Source organism: Ctenopharyngodon idella, chromosome 1 (assembly GCF_019924925.1).
Source record: "Ctenopharyngodon idella isolate HZGC_01 chromosome 1, HZGC01, whole genome shotgun sequence".
In the NCBI taxonomy this organism is placed as follows: Eukaryota; Metazoa; Chordata; class Actinopteri; order Cypriniformes; family Xenocyprididae; genus Ctenopharyngodon; species Ctenopharyngodon idella.
The window spans coordinates 22,894,087-22,917,984 of NC_067220.1; the positions used below are offsets into that span (position 1 = coordinate 22,894,087).

General features: G+C 35.1%; 1 protein-coding gene and 1 long non-coding RNA gene across 3 annotated transcripts in view; both read right to left on the reverse strand.

Moving 5' to 3' along the window:
* sh3gl2a (SH3 domain containing GRB2 like 2a, endophilin A1) overlaps nucleotides 1-23,898 on the reverse strand; it is a 38,812-nt gene continuing 14,914 nt past the window's right edge. Inside the window, exons 2-9 of one of the 2 annotated variants that reach the window (XM_051898574.1) lie at nucleotides 10,115-10,183; nucleotides 9,512-9,584; nucleotides 9,271-9,414; nucleotides 7,890-8,023; nucleotides 6,056-6,214; nucleotides 5,113-5,219; nucleotides 2,027-2,145; nucleotides 1-1,922 (exon numbers count right to left, since the gene is read on the reverse strand). In XM_051898574.1, coding sequence (XP_051754534.1) covers nucleotides 1,726-1,922; nucleotides 2,027-2,145; nucleotides 5,113-5,219; nucleotides 6,056-6,214; nucleotides 7,890-8,023; nucleotides 9,271-9,414; nucleotides 9,512-9,584; nucleotides 10,115-10,183 — 1,002 coding nt within the window. In that variant the 3' untranslated portion in view covers nucleotides 1-1,725. The remainder of the gene's footprint in view (nucleotides 1,923-2,026; nucleotides 2,146-5,112; nucleotides 5,220-6,055; nucleotides 6,215-7,889; nucleotides 8,024-9,270; nucleotides 9,415-9,511; nucleotides 9,585-10,114; nucleotides 10,184-23,898) is intronic. The other variant, XM_051898584.1, reaches the window with a different exon arrangement.
* On the reverse strand, nucleotides 18,076-22,200 carry LOC127515222 (uncharacterized). Its single transcript, XR_007930792.1, has 2 exons — nucleotides 19,914-22,200; nucleotides 18,076-18,399 (listed from the first exon to the last, which is right to left on the reverse strand). It is a non-coding gene; the product is annotated as an uncharacterized LOC127515222 (long non-coding RNA).

Sequence of the window (23,898 nt, forward strand, 5' to 3'; positions counted from 1 at the left end):
CACCCTTAAACTGTTGTATTTATTGTAGTTGCACTGTTTTTTTTTCGTGCTCAGTACAAGCCTATTCATTCAGATGAGTCACTGAAAATTCATGCTAAAGAGGAGTTGATATGTAGTGCTTTACGCCTAAACACTCCCCTAGCACTTTAATAAATATCCAGTGTCTGTTTCATTTTTAATGGTAAATGCTTCAACGCTGATCCAAAAGTAACACATGGTACTATAGATACATGACTATACACAAATAGGAAATAAAACACAAAAATGACTGTACAGACCTCATTGAGGATAACAACACAATTGAAAAAATATTGGAATTTCCTGACAATACGAACTACGCCTGTTTTTTTTATTATTTTTTTTTTAATATAAAGGGGATCTTAGATTTAATAATAATAAATAATACATTAACTAAACACTTAAATATTTTAAGAACACATATTTCTTCAGTTTGTGAAAACTTTAGGCCAAATTATACATCATTTACAATCAGACACTGCTTTAAATCATCCGTGTCATTTTTGCAATGTTAAAACACTTTCTCTTATTCCAGTTTAATATGACGAGGTGCAACAACCATCTGTTGATCTATTACCCAAAAGAGTGCAAACGCTGTTGCTCTGTGGTACTTTTAAATTCAGACCGGGACTGTGTGTCTTTCTGATCAATGGCATATGGGGGAGTACCTGTCATTTCTTTACAATTCATTGCCATTACGAGCGCAGAAATGACACACTTCACCATTAAAAACATTAAAAGAAAAATATATGAAACAAACGTTGATATGCACAGTTTCATGGGTTCTGAAAACATAACACACTCAGGCATATTTATAGTCATATATATATATATATATATATATATATATATATATATATATATATATATATATATATATATGTACACACGCACACATTACTTCATAAAACAATTTCTGTGTTGCCTTTTAGTGACCATTTTAACATCTATGGAATGTGATATGGAAAGCTTGAAAAGGCCCACAGGATTCATGGACCATACAGCTTGTTACAAGACAGATGAATGACACACTGTAACACAACAAATAAAGTATTCTCGTAACGATCTTTGTCTCTTGTGTTTTTTTTTTGTTTGTTTGTTTTTTGTTAAATATGAATCTATTTAAATAGTCAAATCTACCACCACTTAAAGGATAAAATTTGTTTTAGGACATTAAACAAACAGTGGAACATTTCACACTATGAATAGGAAAGATGTTAAAGTATATTTGTGTTACAGTTATTGCAATTTCAAAGAAATGAAATGACATAAATGTTTAATACTTCACAATTCAACCATTATCCTTCAAATAATGTTTCATTAATACTTAATGCTACCAAAATAATTTGTGTTATCTTATTTTATTGCAAATATTTTATTTTTTAAAAGGGTGTGGATAAATGTCAAAAAAACAAAACCAAAAAAAAAAACCCATAACATTTCAACATACAGGAGGCATAGCAGCAGGCAATGCAGAGGTCTGATCAACCTCAAGAAAGATAAAATAAATAAGTAATACAACAAAGTGGTGGCATTCCAAGTCAGGAATAATATTTACGAAAGGGCACTCGAAATGTTTTCATTGCTTATTTCTTATGCGTAAATACCACAACAGAGCTTTTTGTGCTGTTTGTTTTGGTTATCTCCTCCTCTTGCAGAAGAAGTGGTTTGATTAATCAGGTCATGATTAGGGTACATGCATTAGACTTAGTGGGGCAAAGCTACCAGGATATCTACATAGTTGACAGGGAAAAAACCAGATTGCCCATTGACCGTTCCTTCATACCAGTTGTCATCAACCTTGCTGGTTAAGGTGATGATGTCACCTTCCTTGAAGCCTATCTCACCCTCATTTTCAGGGTCAAAATCATAAAGTGCCCGACAGCATGGCTGGTCCATTGGAGCTGAAACAGGTTTAAAGAGAAAAAAAAAGAAAAAAAAAAAAGATTCTTTACAGCACAGAAAATGAAATCCTTCATTTCATATATTTAATTATTTATTGTTTTACCTGGTGATCTAGAAGGGCCACTGTGCCCAATATTCCCATTGTGGTTTTCACTCAAATCCAAGGAGTTGCGCGGTTTGGGGACATACTCTCTTCTTGGCTTACAAGAAGCCTCTCTTATTCTGCCAAAATAAATAAATAAATAAATAAACAAACAAAAAACTAGGCCTGATAATTTAGTACAATTTTATATGAAAGATAATGTGATAAAATTAAAAATAAATGAATTACCACAAAATTAAAAGGTTAGTTCACCCAAAAATTAATTACTCAATTATTCACCCTCATGTCATTTCTCACCCGTAAGACATTCGTTCATCTTCAGAGCACAAATTAAGATATTTTTGATAAAATCCGATGACTCAGTGAGGCTTGCATTGACAGCAAGATACTTAACATTTTCAAACACCCAGAAAGCTACTAAAGACATATTTAAAACAGTTCAACAATATCTAGTGATATTATTCAACAATATCTTGTGATGGACGATTTCAGAACACTGAAATCTTTTGTTTCGAATCAGTGGTTCGGAGCTTGTATCAAACTGCCAAAGTCACAAACTTATGATGTAACGAAGCTTCATTTACTGAAATCACGTGACTTTGGCAGTTTGATACAAGCTCCGAACCACTGATTCGAAACAAAAGATTCGTAAAGCTTAGAAACTTCATGAAGCAGTGTTCTGAAATCGTCCATCACTAGATATTGTTGAATAAAGTCATTATTTAGTTTTTTCTGGTGCACAAAAAGTATTCTTGTCGCTTCATAATATTAAGGTTGAACCACTGTAGTCACATGAACTGTTTTAAAAATATCTTTAGAAATTTGAAAGTGTTATTTATCTTGCTGTCAATGCAGGCCTCACTGAGCCATCAGATTTTAACAAAAATATCTTAATTTGTGTTCTGAAGATGAAAGAAAGGTCTTACGGGTGTGGAACGACATGAGGGTGAGTAATCAATGAAAGAATTTTCATTTTTGGGTAAACTAAACCTTTAACGGGTCACCAAAACGCATGTAAAATTAATTTTTACACAAGAAATTTTCCCTCTGAGCAAGCCTAAACACAAAACATGTTTTTGCGTATTTTGCAAACTAACCATCCCCAGTTGTTACTACAGGCATCTTAACGTGCTATACCAAACCACACTTATCGTGACCAGGTGGAGTTACCTACACAGGATGTTTTGTGTTCAAATACAGATGGAGTGCAACAGAATGGAACTGAATGGGGTCTCTAAACGTGTCAAACTACTTTTAACTTCAAACAGCATCTTAAAAATGTGACATTCTTGATGTGATGCAACACACCGAGATGCGCCGCAACAGCCAAGTGCAGGTGGGATACAAAAAAACATCCCCCGGCTACCTCAGACAGATTGACAAACTCGAAAACGGATTGCTGTGGAATGTAGGCTTATGAATAAAATTATATTGAAATAAACAATATATTCACTTTTTTTTAAACAAATCGCTTGCACACTAAAAGTGGTTCTTGAGTTAATTGTTTCACTGAGTGCACCTCATGTATCTAAACCTTCAGACCAAGAATGCAAAACTGCAAGCGCATTATCTACTTTAGTTTGAAATTCTAAAGCAATTCTTTTCACTAACACTAAACAATTCTCTACATTAGACACATCATTCAAAACTAAGAGCTCTCGTATTTCATTTGGCCATCAACTCTGCCTTTCAAAATGCCACACCCATTTAACAATTACAACCAGTCCTCATGTTTGCAAACACTTTTAGCTAATTTGTGCACTTAGAACTCCTTTCTCTGTTTAAATATGAGTTAAATATGTGTAAATGTATACTGAATAGGCAAAAATAATGTATATACACAATTTTTGCACATACATGTATGTGTGAATGCTATGTCTGTGCACTCCACTGCACCCTGAAACACACAAGATTGTAATGTTTTGCATTTGTTACATACATGTGTAGCTGTAGTGTATAAGAGCTAACAAACCATCAGTTTGAGAGCAGTATGCTTGCTTTAAAGTGTTTGCTTTTGCAAAAAACACACATGTTGTGTGTTTATGTGTTGAGTTTACAGGAAAGGAGCCATAGTTTTAGAAATTATGTGTATGCAATTGTCACTATAATACAATTAATAAAAAATACAGAGCTTTAATACCAATTTCCAACTCATTATCGTTTTTTTGTGAAGTAATGACACATGAATAGAGAAATTCATTTTCATGAACATACTTTTAACTTTAAAGGGTTAGTTCACCCAAAAAAGAAAAAAACAAAACATCAATCACTCACCCTCATGTCGTTCCAAACCCGTAAGGCTTTTATTCATCTTCAAAACACAAATGAAGATATTTTAAATGAAATAAGAGGGATTTCTGTCCTTCCATTGATAGTCCACACAACTACCAGTTTGTCGCTTCAAAAAGTTCATAAAGAAATCGTAAAACTAATCCAAGTGAATAGAGTGGTTTAGTACAAATTTTCTGAAGAATAGATTGAATTTAAGCTTTTATTCACATATAAACATTGATCAGCGAACATAAACAGAAGATCAACCATACTTGCTTAACAAGCGAGAACAAACGTTGGTTTTTGTGGAAGCTCAAACGTGCTGCATAACACACGAGAATGAACCTCATTGGTTCTCGCACGTCAAGCAAGCATATTTGAGCTCTCATTTACCACAACTGATGTGTGTATTGATGAATGTTTATATGAGAAAGCCCAAATTAAATATTTTTATCATATAAAGAGGTCAAGTCTCTTCAGAAAATTTGGACTAAAGCGCTCTATTCATATGGATTAGTTTTCACGATCTCTTTATGAACTTTTTGAAGCGTCAAAGTGGTAGTTGCTTGGACTGTTAATGGAGGGATCGAAATCAGTCAGATATCATTAAAATATCTTCTCTTGTTTTTTGAAGTCTTATGGGTTTGGAACGACATGAGGGTGAGTAAATGATGACAGAATTTTCATTTTTGGGTGAACTAACCCTTTAAGAATAGATGCCTGTAATTGCATAGTTTTTTTTTGTGGGAAGAGAGGTTCCATTTAAATGTTTAGACTCAATTTACAAACTTTGTGGTTTGTTCTACAACACAAACCTGTCCTCTATCTTGCTGGAGAGCTGCTGAAGGATCTCTGCTGCCTGTCTGTGGTAGTTCACCTGAGCTTGGACCAAAGCAGAAAGCTGACTCACTTGTTCAATCTGCTGAAACAAAGTTAGAACATCAACAACTATTACACATGAAATGCTTCAAAGATTGTAGATGGAATGTCAAGACTAGCAAACAATGGCTATATTTACATGCACCCTTATAATGCAGTACTGTGAAGTACTGCAAGCTCATGTAAATAATACTGTGATTATGATTACGTTCACATTTAGAGTAACCATAAATCACTGTACAATATGTGGAGTCCTGCGGTTTTAATCTGACTATACGCTCATGCATGGGTTCGAAAACATGCTGGAACAGAAGAAGCCACACTTCTTAGCATCATGCACATCGATGCTCGGAAATGTGCCTGAAGTGTGTCCATTCTGAACATCAATAAAACACAATGTCCATGTTGTGTAAAGCTATAAGCATAAACTCCCCAGAAGTGTGGCTTCTACAAAATGAGGGAGACCGTGTACCCTAGAACTGGTGAACAGGTCCATGTACGCTGGGAGGGCTTGAAGGCTGCCTATTTTAAAGCAAAAACATCACAACTCTTAGCAAATAATCTAAACATGACAAGTATCATGTAAACGGGATTGAAAAGGTTTGCCCATGTCATGTTAACATCTTAATTCTTACTTTAAGTATTGGTAATAATCAGACTAATTAACCATGTAAACATAGCCATTGTATAAGAGGCACTGATAAATGAAAACAAGTGAATCCTGTGATTTATTGCTTCAAAATAAAAAGGAAAGATGAAGTGGGAAAGACTGGATATATAACATGGCACAATAGGGACAGATAAAATAAAATCAAAGTCTACAGAGGCATGAAATGGATGGTGAACAAAAGCAAGCACAGGGCAGGTCACAGATCTTACATCACTCTCCAGAAGGTTAAACATGCTTTGTTCTGCAATCTCCTTTGAGTCATCAAACTTCTCCAGGGCTTGTTTGATCTCATCTTCTGTGACTTTTCCTTGCCTTTTCTTCTTATAGTCAAAGTCCAACCGTCGCCCTTCCAGCTTCTTCAGGTGATGCTGTCATAACACAGAAAAAGTTAGCTGAAATTTTCACTGTTCAGTTACTGACCCCTAGAGGGATTCCAAAGCATTGCCTACATCAATGGTTGGGACTTCAAAGCCATTTCAAATTACAAAATATTCTCACTGTAATGTATTATTCACAAGTACATTTAAATCGCACAGGCTGTATCTGAAAGTTAGATAGGCTCTGAAAGCCTATCCAAAATCATTAAATATCAGCCCCATCCCTCATTCAACAACCTCTTTGTGTCAAATTCACAAAACAATCTACATTTAAATGTGCTGCTGAAACTGAACTGAAATGATCATTGATGCTGTAACTGCTGTCCATAAGTGGTAATTGGGACTTGTTCACTAAACTGTCAAAATTGACATATTACTATGACCATGATTTGATTTAAATACAGTTCAGCATTATTTCAAAGAATTTAAAGGATTAGTTCACTTTCAAATAAAAATTAGCCCAAGCTTTACTCACCCTCAAGCCACCCTAGGTGTATATGACTTTCTTCTTTCTGATGAACACAATTATCCTGACGCATCCAAGCTTTATAATGGCAGTGAACGAGGATCAACAAGTATGAGCTGAAGGAAGTGTCTCCATCCACATCCATCCATCATAAACATATTCCACACAGCTCAAAAAGGCCTTCTGAAGCAAAGCGATGCGTTTGTGTAAAAAAAAAAAATCCATATTTAACAAGTTATCTTGTTAAATATGGATATTTTTTTTTACACAAACGCATCGCTTCGCTTCAGAAGGCCTTTATTAACCCCCCGGAGCCGTGTGGAATACACGTTTATGATGGATGAATGTGGATAGAAGCGCTTTCTTCACCTCATACTTGTTGATCCTCACTCACTGCCATTATAAAGCTTGGATGCGTCAGGATATTTATTAATATTTCTCAGATTGTTCATCAGAAAGAAGAAAGTCATATACACCTAGGATCGCTTGAGGGTGAGTAAAGCTTGGGCTAATTTTAATTTGAAAGTGAACAAATTCTTTAAGTGTCTGGTTACACTGGATTGTAGGAGGTTAGTGAATAAGATACAGGTTTTTACACTGAAATATTACATGCAAAAGCAACACAACTGTAAATTTGCCCCTAAGAGGTTATAAGTAGGGATGCACCGATACCGATACCAGTATCACGCGCGCGATCCCAGTTCTCTCAGACAGCGCCCGATCAGTTCTCCTCGTGCCTGAATGGTCAAATGCACACATAGTTGTCAAAATATCCACCGTGTGGAGTATCTCACGTAAATACAGTCGGTTATGGCTTAAGTGGACGTAAACATTTGGGTGAAAACAGGATGTGTGTCAGTATCCATGGATTCAGTCTTAAAGGGACCGTAGCCTATATTTGTCATTAATGTTAATAAAACAACAAAAGATGTTTAATAAATGTATACATGGTAAATAAACCTACTGCATCTGAAAAACAAGTTTATTTAATTTGTATCTCTATAGTATTTGTTGTATTGTTTGTAATTTGTTTGTACCTTAAAAAAATGGTATCGGTGCATCCCTAGTTATAAAAAACTAAAAAAAAAAAGTTAGAAAATTCAAGGGGTAAATGTTGTGTCAGGATGACTGCATGATTTCCTGTAATCTCAAAGGTACTGGTTTTGGAGGGTTTCAATGCAATAATTTCGTATATCTCACCTGGATTTCTTTTAAGTCTTTATCATACATATTCTGCAAGGGATCAATAAAGTTTTGCTTGACTTCCATGTCTAGAGCATCTTTAACTTCACCCAGCTCTCGCATTGCTTCTCCAACATCGATCAGAGCTACACCTGCAAAACACAAGAGTACAATACATGCTATATGCATATTTTAAGGGGAAAACTGTTAAGGACTCAATATAGACATCAATGTACTGATTGAAGTAGTTTTTTGTCCTTACACTAATACAAACCCTGCTACTCTATTCAGCTGGGATACTCAAATTATGCAGCAAAGGGGCCACTTGACTGCAAAATATATTATCTGGATATAGTAATGACAATAAAACAATAAAAACCAAAAAAAAATAAAAAATAAAAACAATAAAATTTGCATTAACAAACAATTACGACTATTTCTTAATCTAGACTCATATATTAATAACCGCTTTTTATCAAAACACTTGCTATTATCACAAATCTTTCCTGCTAATTGGCGTTTTCACACTTGGACTGTTTGGAGCGTTTGTTTTGGAACACGGTGTGCTTTCTCCCATCTTTTGGATCATTTAGGCATATATGAACACAATAATCACACTAGAATCTGCACCAAATTAATTGTCCCGAGATCGTCTGAATAAAGAAGTCTTGGCTCTAGTGAAAAACTCTGGAGCAGTTCGGTTGTGATGAGAAAGCAATCCGACCAAACCGACAAACAATCCAAGCTCTATCATCTATTGTATATCTATGATGGGAAATGTGTTAAGTAAAAAACAGCAGCGCAGTAACCATTTTCACAGCCCACAAGTGCCTCTTAATTTTAAAATGTTGTCTAAATGCACTTCTTCCCTTGACTCCAGCTGTAAATTATAAATTATAGCGGGAATGATGGCTACTTTTGTAGAAGTGAGTGTGTGTGTGTAACGACAGCTACAGATAAAGCCACGATAAGCCTGCGGAGCTAACTTTTCAATCCATCTTGATGGATAATGCTATGAACAACAAACAGATGTACTCTGACCAATAAGAGGAAAGTTTTACTCACGTGTGACTTGCATAAAGTCTGTGGTGCAATGGCTTAAACATCTAAATACAACCATGAGTTTTTTCTTTATGATCGATGAATCCAGGCAGTCATGGATTTTGCTTTTTTACACGCCAACAGAAGAATGATGCATATTTTATAGTTTAATCTAGTTTGCAAACTAAGTAATCATGTAGTCAATATAGCTTGTTGATAAATGCAAATAGAACTCATTATTTTGGAATAATGCAGTTTACACTGTGTGTGTTTATAACATGTTATGTGCTGATGAATAGCTACCCACAAAGCTAACGGATCCAACAATTGTGTATGTTTATAACAAAGCAAGCATTACCAAAGCAGGATTCCTCCCCGAGTTCCCTGCCAAACTTTTGCATGGACTCTCCCAGGATGACTTCAGTCTGTGTGTAGCCGGGACCTTTATCTCCTCCACGGATTTTAGACATGGAGCTCATCATACTCATCTTGGCACGAGTTGCTATATAAACATGCACGAAACAGATGTATAATAATGACATTTTTATTTTCTAAACTAGGGATATACAATAAAAAACAACATTATCATCAACATTTACCTGGATTGGGTTGCAGGTACTCCGTTGTCTTGGTCATAATGTCCAACACTGCCCTTGTGGTGGTATCAACTTTCTATAGTACAGTAAAGATGAGAATATACAAGAACAGAAAGAAACATTTTTTAGACATGAAAGAATTAAACATTCCACATATTTCTAAAGCAGTGTTTGACATTACACATCAGACTGCTTAAATAAAATTCTACCAACTCTATGACAATCTTAAGTGGTCTATGTCAAGTTATTCTTTCTTCCACTCTGCATACCTTCCAATTGGTAATTAAGTGCTCTAGCAAAGAAAATACATCACTGCTTTGATTTATGTCATTTGCTTTGATCACACCATTGTTACCTACAGCCCCTAGTAGCTGCTCATTCTTTCATCCATCCATCCATCCCAGTTTTAACTGTCTTTAAAAGAGATACTCTAAAATACACATTTATAAACACACTTAAAATATTCTCACTTAAATGGAGAGTGCTAATCTATAATTTTAAGATGACCCAATTAAAACCTTCCAAAATTAGAAACTTCTAATAAACAACCAAATGCTCACTGCTATGCTTCTCGAAAGAGAATAACTCTCGCTGAAGGAAACTTACCTTTTCCATTTCCATAAAGTCTTCATCTAATTTAGTTCCTTCTGCACCTCCGACCTTCTCACTAACTCTCTGCAAAATAAAACGAGACAGGTTTTTTTTTTATTAATTCTGAATTCTGTGCTAAAATATACATTTCATAAATTCTTTTTCCTTTTCCTTCAAATTTTCCATAGACCTCCTAGCTTGAAAACCCCTGCTCTATATGACATATCCTGTACTTATAACTCCGTTTGGACCATAGCCTTATTTAATCTGTACAGTGATGCAACATGATGCACTTTTAAAACGAAATTAGAAAGAAATCAGAAACTTTCATTCATAAAGGTAATTGTAACATATCCAGTAGAATTTAATTCATAAGACACCAGACTCCAGTAATGAAAGTCGTTGCTTGCATCAGTTGTCTATTGCTGTGATTCCCAACCCTGCCTCTGGACTCTGGAGAACCATTAACAACACATATTTTGGATGTCTCCCTTATTTCCAAAATGCATAAATGTAAACATGCTGTTCAGGAGTAGTGAAATGGCTATAATGCAAATTATGCACCCTAGTGCATAGAGCCCATGATAGGTAGCCCAAAATTATGTTTTGTAACATGCAGCACTTAGCCTAATAGTTAATTGAATAGTATTTGAATTTGACCATTTCAAAATACAGACATGTTTAAGTCAAGTCTTTTGTCAAGAGTCCAAGTCCAAGTCTCAAATCATTTTGGTAAAAGGACAAGTCATTTAATGTATACATAAAATTTCACTTAATAACAAATGATCCTTTTCATATTTAATACCATGTACTTTTAAAATGAATCATTAATTTACTATCCACCAAGTTGACATAGAAGGAACTGTGCAAGTTATAGGCAAGACTTATTTTTAAGCCAAGTCAAAACTTCAGTGGGACTCGAGTCCAAGGGTGCATGTCTCAGTCAGCTCCCTAGCTCGTCAATCAGTATATCGTGTACATGAATTTGGTAACTGGTAAGGACAGGAAGGACCCTGGCTCACTATACATTGGAACACTGATGGTGACATGACATTTTTCTGACTTTTTTTAATGATAAAGTACATTATGATAAATAGCTTGATTGTTACATATACTTGCAGTTGTAAATTTAAATTTATTATGTTAACTACATTATGCTCAGTGCCTGTCTAGCAATGTATGTTTACTGAAATATAATTAAATAACGGTTCGTTTGTTTAAAAAACTATCGCGTGTCATTATGTGCAGTGAGTTGGCTCACATGATTTATGTTTTGCGCTTCAGAACTTTCGTTAAGGGATCATAGTGAGCATCGATGCTCCCTTGTTTTCATGGTGCATTGTGGGACTTTTTAGGGAACAAACGTTTCAGTGCACTAGAAGGATTTTGCGATTAAGACAGCCCTTAAAATGACCGACTGCCAGATCAGTGCCCGGACTACTGAACTAGGGAGCTGATTGAGACACACCCCAAGTCTCAGTCTCAAGTCTCCATCTTTGCAATAAGACATTATATTTCAAGGTAGAAAAAGAAATTGAGTTCTAACGGCACGATAGACTAACAAGGTATTGGTTCTAACCAAAATTACTTAGACCTACCATAAATATGGTGTGAAACATTATTATGTGTGTGGTGTATTACATGTGATTAATGCAGTAATATACTAACAATAGCTCCTCAGCAAAAAGCTAATTCTTACTAATCTAATAATCCAATTCAATACTAAAAATAAACAATACTTAATTATAATATATTTATATCGCAATAATTATTTATATCAATTATTTAAGTTCTGCTGTACCTTGTCATGTGGAAATGAAACCATTACCAACGCAGTACTTCAATTCAGAGCATTATGCATTCAAGCATTTTCTTTCTGAAGCCTTGTACAAATACACCAAGTCAAATTAAAAACTTGGCTGTGCCACAGGCTTTACTCACAGCTACATACTTAATCAGAACACTTTCTCTCTCAAGATTGAGCTGTCAAAGTGTTAAGAACATTTGAGGGCAAAGATACAAATAAATCCCATGGGACTGGAACAAAATGGCCGCCAAGGATCATGGTGATTGAATATGTTTTAGAATAACAAATTAGTCAATTTAGTAAAAAGGCTCCAATAAGGAATATCTCCAATACCAATGAAATATTACACATATTATTGCAATAAAAGTACTTAAGAATGTATATATCTTAAGTATGTTATCAGAGTCCCTTCATTCCCATCATTCTCTAAAGCAGGGGTGTCCAATCCTGCTCCTGGAGGTCCTGCAGAGTTCAGCTAAAACCCCAATTAAACACACCTAAACCTATTCAAGGTCTTACTAGGCATACTACAAAATTCCACGCAGGTGTGTTGAGGCAAGTTGGAGCTAAACTCTGCAGGACAGTGGCTCTCCAGGCCCGAGTTTGCACACTCCTGCTCTAGAGTAAACTCTACAGAATGAGAGAAATGAGAGTGAGCATCTAAAGTCAAAGTGCAGAACTAAATTGTGAGCAACTTGGAATATGTGTTATATTATTACCAGTTTATGACAAGTAGTCAGAGGAAAGATGAATGTGAAGGCCAGTGGAAACCATGGAACAAATTCAGCAAAAGGACGTAACAAATACAGAACATAAACTATGGAACTTGAGACTGGTTTTGAGATGCTTTCATTGACAGTGAACTACTTTTAACTTGACATGGTATAATAAAAATGCTCATGTTAGGTGCTGAAAAAAGGATAAATGCAGACATAGATTAACAATTACATGCCTATATCTGTGCATATAGCTCACATAGAAATTAAATATTATGGTGCTATCAAAAAAAACTTAAAAGCAATTTCCTACAGTTCAGTGGAATGCTTCACTACAGCCAATTAACACATTATGAATTACAAACAAAATAAAACAGATTGATTTTGCAGTGAATTTCACTTTAAAATAAAATAATATATATTTCATTTGGGTGAAATTGTTAATAGCTTTCTCGTTAAGATCTGGCAATTGACGGATGGGCGGACGGATGGATGGATGGATTTAACTGAAAGCATAGCAAGGGTGTTTAATCTCTGATGACCCATGGCATTTCATTAAAAAGGAATTAAATCAAGATACAGATAGATGACAGCACCATATCATTCTCATATTTAAAGTGATTACTAGCCTACAATCCCTAATTCATCATTAATCTTAGTCTGGTGAATGAATGTTGAATGCCATTGAAAATGAATATTGATTAAGTACTAAAATGCAGTCTTTGTTTTTACTTAAATGTTTATTTGATAAAAGCTGATTATCATGTTTATATACAGAAATACACAAATAGCTGTACACTCTATCAAGCATGTAAACATATGTCATATAATAAAAGCTTAACCAGATTATGGACCTTAATTGGAATTATATCCAAAAACTATTAGGTTTGAAAAGTTATAAATAAAAACTGATCATGTCTGGACTGTTTTCACCTTGGCTTTGTTGAACTTCACTTTTGAATAAATGTCTACTAAATCAATGTCCTTTGGGCTCTATGAATTTTGTTTGCTGACTAATTACTGTAGATTCATGCCAGAAGTATCCTGCACTAGAGTAATGTAAGATTTAATCCATGATCATTATTCAGCAAACAAAGACTAGGGTGGTTTATACAAGATCTCTGTTATATAACTGATTCAACGTGTTAAAAAAAAAAGAAAAAAAAAGAAAAGGTATTACATTGTGCAAACATGAAACATAATGTTTAGACCTGTAAAAAGATAACAGGGAAATTATTGAATTAGAGGCTCTAGGGAAAGAGCAAAAACAACAGCGATAACAGGCACTCCACCTACAACAACTTCACCAAGTTGACATATGAGTAAACAACAAAACCCTGCTGTCACAGAAGTAGTGGGAGCTCCATTTAAAGCCTCATTTTTCTTCAGTTTCAGAGCTAGCAGTTTTGTGGACCATTTCCCAATAAAAAACACATTTATTGAGTATGACCTAACATTTTTTAAGATTCAGGGCAATTCTTATTATCAGATCTGTGCAGTGGCATCTGAACTAGCACACTGATAAAATGACTGAAGTCAAAATTAGATGAGAGGGTTTTGATGTCCATGCAAAAGATATAATAAATGTAATGTAAATTACTTGCTGTAGGTCCAAAAGATTTTTATAGTATAAAAGATAACTCTTAACTACCTTATGTTTAATAGAAGGTGGTTTTCTGAAACCAATGCCAAGAAGATCATGAAAATGAATTTCGTTTTTTTTTTTTTTTTTTTTTTTTTTTTTTTTTATTATACCCCAATTTTGCTGAATTATTAAAGTTAAACTAAACAATTTTTTGGACCTAAAACACATTTTCAGTTTTCTTTTCTTGAAATCCATGGTTAATACTTTTAAAAAAAAATCTTTAAAAAATATATTTGCATGTCCCTCCTAATGCTATGAGATCCTCCGTTCAGGCAGTTACTTCAGTGAAGTATATACAGTACAAGTCATATCCATTCTGTAAGACCTGTTCAGTGCCAATAAATTCCTTATAAAGATATGTGTGGCTAGGATATAATCTCCCAACTTTCTTCACAGGGAAATGTAGATCATATAGTTTGCAGTGGATCTCTCAGCCAAGAGGAAGCCAGAAACACTGGTAAGAGGACATACTATCATGGACCCTTGAGACACATTGACAGTCACTTAATCTTGTGTGCAACGAAAGGCTTTGACCCTGAGACTACTCCAACATAACTTTAACAAAGGTATATAAATTAAGAATTAAATACATGAATTAAAATCATAAATTTCAATTATAGAACTGATTATCTTAGGTGGTGCTTTGGTATTGTAGGGTAAGATGGGGGTGAATGTAAAATAACAAGAAATGGGAAATAAATAGAAACATTTGCCAATTTAGTTGTCATAGCACAAAAATGTAAAATTATTCCAAGAGGCCAATTCACTGTTCACTATTTGTTTATTGTTATAATGACCAAGGTTTTGCTAGATCCCAGTCAAGAATCAAACTTTATTGATTTTTTTTTTTTTTTTTTTTTTGGACACGAGACAGAATTGATGAATTACGAATCATGCAGATCAATTATTAATGTGTAAGGAGGACTGGTGACTGTATGCACCAATTATATGTTATAATTTGCATAAAATTCATTTTTGCATTTGGCTCCTAATCTCTGGAATGGCTTTCCTGATAATGTCCACTATCCCAGTTTAACCCACATCTTTTTAGCCAAGCATTCAAATAATGCATCTCATAACCTTGCCAGCAGTTATATTAGATCTAAAGCATATACCTATCTATTGCTTGAAATGTTATGAACCACAGTTACGCTAATTATTTTCCATTTTCTTTTCTGTTTCTACCTCGAGATGCCCATCCCGAGGTAACTAGAGATTACGCCAGCTCCAGATTGGATCCAGCCTTTACGAATACTTCAGATGACCCAACATCTGTGAAGAGATGACACCAACCCCTGCCAGGACTTCAGATGACGCCAACTCTGAATCAATACAACTGCAAATTTTCTATATATTATCATTATGATCACAACTTGTAATAATTGCTTTAATAAGTTCATTGTTTCTGCCTAAAATGAATACATGTTAGCTGCATGATTTGTATTATCTTACAATTGTACATTTTAGACATGGACATGTCACATCTGATAACTTATTACACTAAATTGTAATGTAGAAACATGCACAAACAAGCTGCTTTGAAACCATATGTATTGTCCAAAGTGCTACACAAAAATGTGAATTGAATTTAAGCCATTATATATATATATATATACACACATACATACACACACACACACACATATATACACACATATATACACACACACACACACACACAGTATCTCACAGAAGTGAGTACACCCCTCATATTTTTGTAAATATTTCATTATATCTTTTCATGTGACAACACTGAAGAAATGACACTTTGCTACAATGTAAAGTAGTGAGTGTACAGCTTGTATAACAGTGTACATTTGCTGTCCCCTCAAAATAACTCAACACACAGCCATTAATTTCTAAACCGCTGGCCACAAAAGTGAGTACACCCCTAAGTGAAAATGTCCAAACTGGGACCAAAGTGTCAATATTTTCTGTGGCCACCATTATTTTCCAGCACTGCCTTAACCTTCTTGGGCATGGAGTTCACCAGAGCTTCACAGGTTGCCACTGGAGTCCTCTTCCACTCCTCCATGACGACATCACGGAGCTGGTGGATATTAGAGACCTTGCGCTCCTCCACCTTCCATTTGAGGATGCCCCACAGATGCTCAATAGGGTTTAGGTCTGGAGACATGCTTGGCCAGTCCATCACCTTTACCCTCAGCTTCTTTAGCAAGGCAGTGGTCATCTTGGAGGTGTGTTTGGGGTCGTTATCATGTTGGAATACTGCTCTGCGGCCCAGTCTCCGAAGGGAGGGGATCATGCTCTGCTCATTCTTGGTTCCCTCAATGAACTGTAGCTCCCCAGTGCCGGCAGCGCTCATGCAGCCCCAGACCATGACACTCCCACCACCATGCTTGACTGTAGGCAAGACTCACTTGTCTTTGTACTCTTCACCTGGATGCCGCCACACACGCTTGACACCATCTGAACCAAATAAGCTTATCTTGGTCTCATTCCAGTAATCCATGTCCTTAGTCTGCTTGTCTTCAGCAAACTGTTTGCGGGCTTTCTTGTGCAACATCTTTAGAAGAGGCTTCCTTCTGGGACGACAGCCATGCAGACCAATTTTATGCAGTGTGCGGCGTATGGTCTGAGCACTGACAGGCTGACGCCCCCCACCCCTTCAACCTCTGCAGCAATGCTGGCAGCACTCATACGTCTATTTCCCAAACACAACCTCTGGATATGACACTGAGCATGTGCACTCAACTTCTTTGGTCGACCATGGCGAGGCCTGTTCTGAGTGGAATCTGTCCGCTGTATGGTCTTGGCCACCATGCTGCAGCTCAGTTTCAGGGTCTTGGCAATCTTCTTATAGCCTACGCCATCTTTATGTAGAGCAACAATTCTTTTTTTTTTTTAGATCCTCAGAGAGTTCTTTGCCATGAGGTGCCATGTTGAACTTCCAGTGTATGAAAGAGTGAGAGCGATAACACCAAATTTAACACACCTGCTCCCTATACACACCTGAGACCTTGTAACACTAACGAGTCACATGAAGAAAATGGTTAATTGGGCCCAATTTGGACATTTTCACTTAGGGGTGTACTCACTTTTGTGGCCAGTGGTTTAGACATTAATGGCTGTGTGTTGAGTTATTTTAAGTAAATTTACACTGTTATACAAGATGTACACTCACTACTTTACATTGTAGCAGTGTCATTTCTTTAGTGTTGTCACATGAAAAAGGGGTGTACTCACTTCTGTGAGATACTGTATATATTATATATATTTTAGCTTGATAAAAATAATGCCCAGCAGTTAAACAAAATGGAGGGGAAAAATATATGCTTTATTGTTTGTTAGGAAAAATCTTATTTCCTTATTTAAATTAGGCCATATTTCAGAATGATCAAGTTTGTAATAATTCTCAGTGGTACACTTCCTATAACCATAAATGACATAATAACGGTCATATTATCTGAAACCTGTCCCCCTAACCACTGCACATTTTGTATGTCTCCCTGATTTAACACACCTGATTCAACTCATCAGCTCATTAGTAGAGACTGCAAGACTTGAATTGGGTGTGACATGCAAAATGTGCAATGGTGAGGGGTCCCCAGGACAGGTTTAAGAAACACTGGTATAAAACACTTATTTTTTTTAACGGATTTTCCTAGATTATTTCGATCAAACACCTTCAATAAAGTGACAGTACTACAAGTTCTGCAAAGAAACACTGTTATTTTACAGATTATTTACAATTAAAAACCTTCAATACAGTGTTAAAGAATGCTCAAGATTGTAAATGAACAGTTTTATTTTTTTGGAAGAGAAAATAAAAAGCCTGTACACAAACTGTATAAAACTGAAAATTTAATAATTCAGATTTGAAGAGATACAGTACACATTTTAAGTGAAATACATTTAACATTTTAAATGCTGTACTGATTAACAGTAATCAAATTTTAATAAAAAGTTAAATGAAATATTCTCAACTTAAATACAAAACTGATACATCTACAAGATTTTCACTGTTTCCACTATTGATTCTAAAACTGTTTTATTATTCAGATGTAAATTTACATTATCAACAAAGATTCTGCACCAGAAGTGACAGACACAGCAGATAAAGAGCAATCCTCCTCCAAATGGCCTGTAATCAGCCGGATCATTAATGCATCTGGGAGTAAAAAAAGAAAAAAGACAAACTGTGAGTCACTGAAAAGTCCTTAAAAAGGAGGATTTCAATTTTGTAAACACTTTTAATTTTAAATTGTTTTCAACAACATGTGACATTATTAGACATTCTGGCTATATGAACACAGAGTACTGTTAGATTTGAGATAAACGCGGTTAGATCCTTTTGACATGACAGGAAAGCCAAAAATGTTGGATCCAGTCTCTTATGCCTTATATTATGCCAGAAGACACCCGTTTTTTTTTTTTTTTTTTTAAGTTAACTTGAATTAAAAGTTGTTATATTTCTCAAAGCCTATTAAATGGCAAATAAATAATAAATAAATAAATAAATAACTTTTTAATTATACTGTAATGTTGAATGGTTTTAATTAATGACTAAAATTGAGGGGGAAAATCCATTTAATAGAGACATTAGTAGCAATATTAGTATCAATGATAATGGCTTTCATTTATAGCATTTAGGTAAAAGATGCCATTACACACATTTAAAATAAACTGTCTTTATATTGTTATTGGGATTCAACTGAAATTACAATATAAAAATGTTATATTACTAGATGATTAATCAATTAAATTACAGAAAAATGTGCAATTAGTTAATCAATGGAGCTGTTTTTCTATTACAAGTGGGTGAAATGCCTTTAAAATGTACTTAGATGACTTTCTCAGTTTGTGTAAATCCACTTGGGGTTCAGAGTATTTATTTTTTCCACATTAATTTCACACGTCTAGTACAATTATGTGGTTTTATCTAATCAAATAAATAAAAATTATTTTTTTAGTGCTTATATAAAATGAGACAAATCTGCTATTATTTAGCAGATTTGTCTTATTTTATATAAAAACTAAAAATTTAGATAATCTAATTTCAGTAAGAATTTTACTTTTGCTATGGTTAAATAAATGCTCAGTTATAGCTTCCAAAGATTTTGGAATTTGTGCAATTTTTTCTTTATATGGTGTTGATATGGCAACTAGTAAATATTCATGACAAGTTGTGTCATGATGGAATGTGTGGAAACTTTTAAAGCATGCGTGTTACAAGCCCTGCGTTAGGTCGTGCCCTGCTCACCCCTACTCAAGAAATACTTAAAGGATGGAAATTCTGTCATCATTTACTCACCCTCATGTCTGTATAACTGACTTTCTTCTGTGGAACACAAAAGATGATATTTTGAGAGATTTCTTAGTGATTTTTTGTCCATATAATTTGGTCCAAAAGTTGTTTGGCTACCAACATTCTTTAAAATATTTTGTGTTTCACAGAAGAAAGTAAGCCATACATGTTTGAAAGGCTTAAGGGTCAGAAAATAATGAGAGAGTTTTCATTTTGGGGTGATCTATGCCCTTAAACTCAAGAAGATAAGTTTGAACCAGAGTCGTGCCTTTGTGCAAAGTCTGCATGCTTTACCTCTGTGTTCACATGAATTTCCTCACACATACGGGGCACAGTATCATTTACAGTCTTAATGTTATTATGACATGAATACTCACTTCCTCTGAAGATCATGTGGCAGAAGATTTTCATTCCCAAACCTTCTGGATCATGAGGGGGAAAACACACACACACACACAAATTAATATAAATTTGTTTAATAAAACTAGGGATGCTCCGAACGTTTAGCCACAGATCGTTATCGGCCGATAATCACATTCAATGACTGAATCGGTAGTCAATAAATTTGGCCGATCTCACAAACCGATCGCAATTTGATGAAGTAAAACTGTAAAAAGTTACCACCGACGCGCATGTAAACAGTATACAGATGAGGCTTTTGTGCCATGTTCTGTGAAAAATTTTAATTTTGTGAAAAATTAGTAAACCATAATTATAATCACACATCTTTATTTAGAGCAGGTCGTCTTGATTCAAACGAGCCCACACACACACACACACACACACACACACACACACACACACACACATCAGACTAGTTACTTTTTTTATTGATTACATGATTACATATTATTCCCACAATGGCAGTAAATTATTCATAACTGATTGATTCTCCCCTCTACTTCCTTTTTTACACACACAGACCAGCCACTAGTCATGTGACTATCACTGAAAACTGAGACAAACACAGCATTTGATCACTGGATTTACAGAAATCATTTCACTTTTAACAAGCGTTTTCTCCACATTGCAACACTGCATATTTAATCAGCTCCTGACGAACACAATTATAATTTCAATTATCACTCAGTGAGTAATTTAACCATGTATTAATGTCATTAAAATGTACAAATTCACGTAATTTCATATTAACATGCAATGCAAGGATTCCCCAACTTTTTTGTCAGCTGAACCTCCTTAGATTTTAAGTTAATAAGTTGGGCCAATAATAAAATTTAAATAATAATAATAATAATAATAATAATAATAATAATAATAAAATTAAAGGGGGGGTTCATGCATTCTGACTTATTTACACTGTCAAAAAGTTGGCATTCTCATGCTAAACATGGCCAAAGTTTAAAACACGAGTTGGATGTATGATGGAGTATTTCTGTGCCAAATATACTACTTCCGGTTGTGGATGTTTGGAATGGCCTGTATCACGTCATAAAGGGTGGAATTCCTTGTATAGGCACTTCTCCCTGATAAGCGTGTACACACACTCATCACCCCGAGCAAGAGCAAGAGCATCTCTCGGCTTCGTATCCCGAACGAAACGCGCTGATGGGCGTCATCAACGTGTTTCGTTCAGGATAGGGAAGCCGAGAGATTTTTCAACAATGTCTGTGTCCCAATTCAGGGGCTGCACCCTTTGAAGGCTGCATACATCATCGAGGCAGTCTCATTTAAAAAAAATAACCGTTAGATTGCAAAGTAAGAAAGAAATTACAGTATTTTAAACCTCACAATGAATATCAGTCAATTTTATTACTGTTACTTTTCTTAAATATGACATCCTTGAAGACGTACGCAGCCTTCAAAAGCAACCTCCAGAGGACGCAGCCTCCGAAATGAGACACCGCTCCTGTCACCAAAGCAGTGTGTTTTTGGTTGTGAGGGAAAGATTACCTTTTTCAGCTTCCCAAAGAACCCAGCATTAAGGGAACAGTGGATGAAGTTTGTTTTTCCGGGGCAGCAACGGAGTTGTGCACATATGTTTGTTTATTCCCAGGATTTCAGTGATGAACGCTTTGTAAACAAGTCCCAGTTCGGTGCTAGATTTGCAGATCGCGGGTGGTGAGTAAAGCTGCATCAGATGTCTGTGTTTTGTTGGCAATCGGTGCACAAATGCATAAAATGTAAACAACACAAACGTTTTTGTTTCCCTTTTATTTATAATGATGTCGCAGCTTGAAGACGATCTCTACGCAAAAGCTGCGCGCGCTCGTGACTCTTTAGCTCTGCCCACGGCACTGACGGCAGGCAAGCCTCCAGGAGCTTGGCTTTTTTCGGAAAAGACTCAGTACAGCGTATCCATCTTTTATAAATATAATAAAACTAAAGACTTTTCGGAGATATGAAGGATGCAATATTACTCTATATGTACTCAAGATTAACATGAGATTGGCAGAAACTGATAACCCCCCTTTAAACTTAACCCTCAAGGGATGCGTTTTTGTAAGAAAAATGTCTATATTTAAATTAAAATTATTAATTAAAATAACGAGCTTACGGCGGACGACCGTACGCATACTGCGCACGGCAATTTGGGTAGAAGAGCAACCTTTGACCTGACGCGATGACGCAATGACGCACACGGAGGCGCAGAGGAGAGAGCAAAACAAAACACTAGTCACAAATTAGAAGTTTAAAATGAGAAATTTTAAAGAGAAATGTCAGAGGATTTCGATATAAGAGAAGAGGAGCTTGAGTTTGTTGCGCAACCGTATTTGTTTGATCCGTGAGAGGCGTCTAAGCTTATGATACTCCTACATACTGCGTCATACATCGCGTCAGAGGATTACTCATTTGGCTCAAGTCGACTTGCGCATTTTCTGCGTGCGGTCTTTCGCCGGAAGCGAATATATGTTTGAATATATAAAGTTTTAAATATGGATATTTTTCTTACAAAAACGCATCCCTTCGCTTCAAAAGACCTTTATTAACCATCGGAGTCGTATGGATTAATTTTTTTTTTATGGATGGATGCATTTTTTCTGTCTTCAGAATATGGTCTACCATTCACAACCATTTTAAACCTTGGAGGACTAAGGATATTTTTAAATATATCTCGGATTGTGTTCGTCTGAAAGAAGATAGTCATATACGCCTAGGATGGCTTGAGGGTGAGTAAATCATGGAATAATTTTTTAATAAATTTTTGGGTGAACTATCCCTTTAAGTTCACCGTTCTTTGATGTCAGTTAATGGTCACATGATATGCAGGTAAATAAAATAAAATATATCTTTTTATCTTTTTTTAGTAAGTGTTTTATTTTGACTGCTTTTCATTTTAAAATAATTTATTTTAAAATGTTAAATTTTTATGATTTAATTACATAATAGGTTTTCATTAAGCTCACCAACCCCCCGGCAGTTTCTTCACAAACCCCAGTCTGGGAAACTAACTTAATATAGTAGTAATATTTAATACACTTCATGTTGTTCATAAAGAATGGAATATATTTTCTTTTTCTTTGTATTTTTATATCAATATGGTACAAGATTATCCTATTCAAATCAATGTGATAAATGAGTTTAGTCAAAAGTAATCTAAAAGTAATCAAAAAGTAATCAAAAAGTAGTCAGATTACATTACCTTAAATATGTAATGTAATGGATTATGTTACAAACTACAATTTTTATCATGTAATTTGGAATCAGTAACTGAACACAATTTGTAAGTAATCTACCCAGCTCTGCTTGTAAGATATAGCTAACACGTAGTTTAATGAGGCTTGTCCCATCAGATGCTCTGACAGATACTTGCATAGTTTAATGCGTTTGAGATATGGTGGTTTCATCAGCGGATATCTTGCATTTCACAGGTATATTCTCCATCTGTAATGTTAGAAAGTCATGAAAATATTTCAATTTTGCTGTCAGGAGTGGATGAGCCTTCTACAAGCAAGTCTCCGCTAAACTTCACAGACTTCAGTGAACGAGCGTGCCAAATAGACGAAGCGCAATAATTAGAATTATGACTAAATTATGACTAAAACATACATTTTACTAAAATATTTGTTGGACAATAAATGTGCCATATGTAGAATTATACTACAAGTATGTGCATTTTTATGATAGCAGTAACTGTAAAGTGACTATTATAAGGGGGTAAATCAAATAGTCTAATAATTAGTCTGTGCTTTTGTTTGTATTTATTTTTTAATGAATTCAACTTCAGCTTTAAAAAGCATTATTTCTGTTTTTTTGATTGTAATGTTACAATGTTAGAATGTAGTGTGATTTTAACCTTTTTTTGCACGTGATATAGCATAGCCTACATGGTTACATTCACTATATTTGTACAACCTTTTGCAGGATGTGAAACAACATTTTTAAATAAATACAGATTTTGAA